General features: G+C 47.6%; 2 protein-coding genes across 2 annotated transcripts; both read right to left on the reverse strand.

The window, feature by feature from the left end:
• F5J12DRAFT_547444 (uncharacterized protein) lies at window positions 1–1,844 on the reverse strand. Its single transcript, XM_051740005.1, has 4 exons — window positions 963–1,844; window positions 775–911; window positions 656–714; window positions 1–593 (listed from the first exon to the last, which is right to left on the reverse strand). Exons 1-4 carry the CDS (start codon window positions 1,401–1,403, stop codon window positions 163–165), a joined length of 1,068 nt encoding a protein of 355 aa, XP_051601902.1. The 5' UTR covers window positions 1,404–1,844; the 3' UTR covers window positions 1–162.
• A 269-nt stretch (window positions 1,845–2,113) lies between these two features.
• On the reverse strand, window positions 2,114–3,742 carry F5J12DRAFT_548172 (uncharacterized protein). Its single transcript, XM_051740008.1, has 5 exons — window positions 3,606–3,742; window positions 2,970–3,554; window positions 2,787–2,911; window positions 2,669–2,727; window positions 2,114–2,606 (listed from the first exon to the last, which is right to left on the reverse strand). Exons 2-5 carry the CDS (start codon window positions 3,441–3,443, stop codon window positions 2,185–2,187), a joined length of 1,080 nt encoding a protein of 359 aa, XP_051601903.1. The 5' UTR covers window positions 3,444–3,554; window positions 3,606–3,742; the 3' UTR covers window positions 2,114–2,184.
• Between the last annotated feature and the right edge of the window lie 1,248 nt (window positions 3,743–4,990).

A 4,990-nucleotide genomic window follows, 5' to 3' on the forward strand; every position in this document is an offset into this window, starting at 1 on the left:
GGACGAGTCACAAGCAATCTCTTATACACTGTATGTTACAGGGAACCTAATCTACGTAGTCACCGACTATTTCAACAAGCGTCGTACATGGGTACACTGGTGAAGACATAAACGAACGAGGACAAAATTGTCATGAGATTTTGACTTCAGAAGGGTTGGACATCACACTATACAGTACTCATCCCTTTCTGTCAGTGTGGCAGGTGACTTGCAGTCTGTCGCGGGCGCAGGGTAGAAGTCTGCCGTGTTCGGTGTGGCAAACCTCCTGCCAACCACCACAGTTTCACTCCCACACTCCATGCCGGTGCCATGCACCCTTCGTAAGCTCGGCTCGAGTGAAAACATGTCGTCAGATAATGGTTCGTTGCGAATCAGAATCCGCTCATATCTGGAGAACCAGACCGTTGCGCACAATACACCCATGACCGTTACATAGCTGTTGATCAACAATAGCAACGAGCCGACGACCAAGAGCTGGCCAGTCGAGGCAACAGATGTGCCGATGATTAACATGATGTTGAAGATGAGAGGGAAGACGAAATTTGCAGCAGAAATGTAAAATATTTGATGGATGCGGGCTGTCATTCCACCCACTGCATGGCGGGAAATACGCGCCGTTCAGTCCATCCGCAAAGATATAGGAGAATATACTCACTGCGCTTGATCGAACCCACACGGACACGGAGGTTATAGAGGAAGACAGTAACAAAATACCTTTTTGAAAAGGAAGCAGTCAAGGTTTTCGGTGGAGGGTCTCTAGGTTTATCAACTCACGAGTTGTCTATTATTTGCAACGTCCACTCAGCAATCATGTAAGGGTTACGGAAGAACCAGGTGGCAACCTCATCCGGGTCGAGGTTGACTCCATCCATAATCGCCGCAGAGCTAGTACAGCGATTGAGAAAAAGACTCTGCATACAGAATCAGTGGGCGATGGACCTATATATCGACAAGTAACGCACGAGAACCACCACTCGAGCGCATTTCACACAGAAGGGAAATGCAAATATCTTCAATAAAGTAGTCGGAGGTGAACTGGTGGGGGGATAGAGTGCAAAGAGGCGGGTTAACAATATCGAGTCGCACAGTAACGGTGGGAAGACGATGAAGGCGAGTTCAGCAAGGAAGATACTTAGCGGCAGCGAACCGAGCTGGCCCACAACGATCTTCCCATTGCTGAAACCAACCAGCATGCCCATCGCTAAAACGATACAGACAGCCAACACATTCAGTCGGAATACTGCGCGGCATCGAGACTCCTTGGTGGAGAGAGCAAGAAGGACAGCAAAGAGGGTAAACAAGGAGGCAGAGAAGGCAATATTCACCACGGTAGTGACAAAAGCAGGATGTATGGTATTAACGAATTCATTAATGATAGCTTCTGGATCCGTAACTGAGGACATTTGTGAGATGAGGTGAATGTGAATGCATACGCGCACCACTAATTACTCTGTCTGATGGATTGCATATATACGCCCTGGCTGGTCTGCACAGCCCATGAAGGCAGGTGCAAAAGGAGTTAGTACACGTTCCTTTGAGAAGGCAACATAATCCGAATTCTTTGAGATTAAATGTCAGTGGCGACGATATAGTGTCAGTTTGTTGCCTGAAGAGGGCTAGACTTTGTGTTACACCTCACCCGTGACTAGTCGGCCAGCCACCAGCCAATGCTGGTCTGTACGTATTTGCAGAATTGAAGTAACAAGACCTCCTAACGCCAGCGTTGTTAACATTTTTGGGGTGTGACAAGATACGGTTACGATAGTTCAACGGCTCAGGCCATCAAGAATCGAGCGGAACCCAGGATTGAGACAGTTCCACGATAACGCTAGATTAGTATCTTGGCTGATAACGACGTTAACTGATATAGTCAAGATTAATATTACGTTTTCCTAACGATTATGGTCATAAACTCCCGAATCGAAATGAGTATTTGACCTCCCACCGTATGGGATTCCCTTGCAGATTAGTCCCTGCCTTCCACTTTCCGCTCGCATGCGACAAAAATTGTTTGGCAAATGGACCATATCGAAACAAAAGTGACCGGTGACCTTCACATCTACCAGAATTGGACGGGATGATCGACGTCTCATACACTACATGTACACAGGTGGGGACACAAATGAACTAAATATACATAGGATAACTCATAATGCAGCTTTGACTTCATAGGGGGGTTGGAGATCACACCATAAAATTTTTATCTGCTCCTGTCAGTGATTGCCTGCAGTTCGTCACGGGCCCAGTATCTGAATCTGCGGTACCAGGTGTGGCAGACCTCTTGCCAACTACTATAATTTCACCCCCACTATTCCTGCCAGTGCCATGTACCCTTCGCAAGTCCGGGTTGAGTGAGAATATGAGTATGTCGTCAGATAATGGCGCATTCCAACTACGAGCCCACTCCGGTCTTGAGAACCAGAGCGTTGCGCACAACACACCCATGACGGTTACGTAGTTGTTGGTTAACAATAGCAGCCCGGTGATAGTGAAGGACTGATCAGTTATGACAAAGATGATTAGTGCAATATTGAAGATGAGGGGGAAGATGAAATTGGCGGCGGAAATGTAAAAGATTTGACGGATACGGGCTGGCATTCCGCCTGCTGCATGTTGGGAAACGCGGATCGTTCAGTCTGCCTGTGAAGGTGTAGGAGAATGTGCGCACCGCTTTTTACCCAACTTGTGCGGACATGGAGGTTGTAAAGGAAAAGGATAACAGAATACCTTTGGAAAAGAAAACAGCTAAGGCTTCGAATGGAGTGCTTCAAAAATTAGCAACTTACGCGTTGTCTGCTATTTGCATCGTCCATTCAGCAATCAAATTAGGGTTGCGGAACCAGGTGGTGGCTTCGTCCTGGGTGAGACCCTCCACGCTCGCAGATTTAACATAGTTAATGAGGAAATGAGTCTACAATGTACAAACAAAATTAGTGTGCAATGGACCTAAAGTCGGCAAGGTAACGCACGAGAACCACCACTCGGGCACATTTGATGCATGCCGGGAATGCAAATATTTTTATCAGAGTGGCCAGAGGTGTACTACCGAGGGGATAAAGCGCAAAGAGGCGAGTCAACAATATCGAGTCGCAGGGTAATGATGGGAAGACAGAGAAGGCGACGCCAGCAAAGTAGACACTGGTCGGTAGCGGATTGTACGGGTCGACTATGGCCTTCCCATTGGTCAAGCCAACCAATACACCCATTGTTAGGACGATGCAGATGGCAAACACATTCAGTCGGAATACCACGCGGCGTCGAGACTCCCTGGTGGAGAGGGCGAAAAGGACTGTACAGAGGGTAAAGAGACAGGCAGAGAATGCAGTGTTTGCAATGATAAAGTCGAAACTAGGATGTATATTGTTGACGAATGCACTAACAGTGGCCTCTGTATCTGTCGCTGAGGACATCTCTTGAGATGGGATGAGCCTGATTACACACATGCACAACTATTATACTCGCCCTAGACGTACTGGACCGCCGCCCTACCTCCCGTGAATGCAGAGCCTAAAAAGGGATAGTTCTCCTTCAATTGAGAAGATTGGTTTGAATCCCTCGAGGCCATCGATCAGTGGCGGCGGGGGAGTTCTTGATTATGCATTTACCTTCTTCCCTGATGGTTTAGGGCACTTTCCGTACTAGCACCCTTGTATTCTACCTCATCATCGATCGGCCAGCACAGGTGCTGCTGTTGGTTTCTACGCGCTTGTAAAATTGAAACAACGAAACCCGCTAGGCCGCTACTGGCACTGCTTTTCTTATCAAGCCGGCATCTGCGCGGGAGAGACAGGAGTCCCACTGGCATATGTAATAAGTAAAGTTGCAATCAACGGAAACATCCTAACCTGAACCCTGAACTTTGCAGTGAGTCCTTGATACTGACGGCGAGTCGAGGCAGTGATTACAAAACAGGAAGAATGTTCGCAGAATGCGAAGGAAACATGCGAGAAATAATTTGCAAAAGGTGAGTAGGTGTGGGGAAGGTATATTGCTCTGGATGTGCCAACCGCGTCCGATGTTGTTGACCAGAAACAGTTTTATGAATTACGACAAATTTCTGAACCGATGCTTCGCCATGATTTGATTGTTATCGAGTGGCGATCGCATAGCCGAGTAAGACCAAGGATTAGGATAACTCCCAAATAGGATTGCCACCCAGGCGATAACGCGTTAACTGGTAAGGACTGATATACATTTCCCTGGTGACCGTGACTATAAACTCTTGAATATATTTTGGTTTTACGAACCTCCGTACGGTATTCCCTCGCAGATCGGCTGCTACCTTCCGCTTTCCACCAGCATGTGTTCAGCAGAGGCAGTTGCCACATGCCCTCCAGTGTTAGTTCTCAGGATCACTGTAAACCCCTACCTGACCAAGCATGATCGCAAGACATTTAGTTCTTGAGAAGGTTTGTTTGCAAACCATTCCGTTGAGTTCGAACGTACGGTTTTGAAGGCCAGGAACCGAACAAAAAACCTGAACTGGGTCGACCGCAGGAGAGGGGGCATTGGACTGTGCTTACGGAGACGAAAAGCATAGTCGGATATTCAAATTCAACTTGTCTTGCTCCACGCACACAGGAATATGCGAGTGGGATGACCTTGTGGATATCGTGAAGCGTGCACCTCAGAGTGCTTAGCAACACTTCCATGGAGCGAACGCTCTTCGGGTTTAGTAGAGTCCTGAGAATATCCATGGCCGGTTGCACGACGACGTATACACGCCAGTGTATCTTATTAACCTTAAGCTTAATGGGAAAGTTTTCGGATACTGGTGGGTGCAGGTGGATGCGCATCTTGAGATCTACCCGGTGGAAAGGCTCAAACACTCACCATTTATAAAATGCGAACACAGCTTCGCTGTTTCTTAGGCTTTCATCAAAGGGCAAGCACTGGGCAAGTCCTTAGTACAAATACGTCGACTTTGACTTTATTTGGTCATTTACAACCCTCCCTGACCACACTAGTGCTGGGAACCACATTCATACCC

Source organism: Pisolithus orientalis (genome assembly GCF_024613125.1).
Source record: "Pisolithus orientalis strain OTSU chromosome Unknown F5J12scaffold_8, whole genome shotgun sequence".
Lineage (NCBI taxonomy): Eukaryota > Fungi > Basidiomycota > Agaricomycetes > Boletales > Pisolithaceae > Pisolithus > Pisolithus orientalis.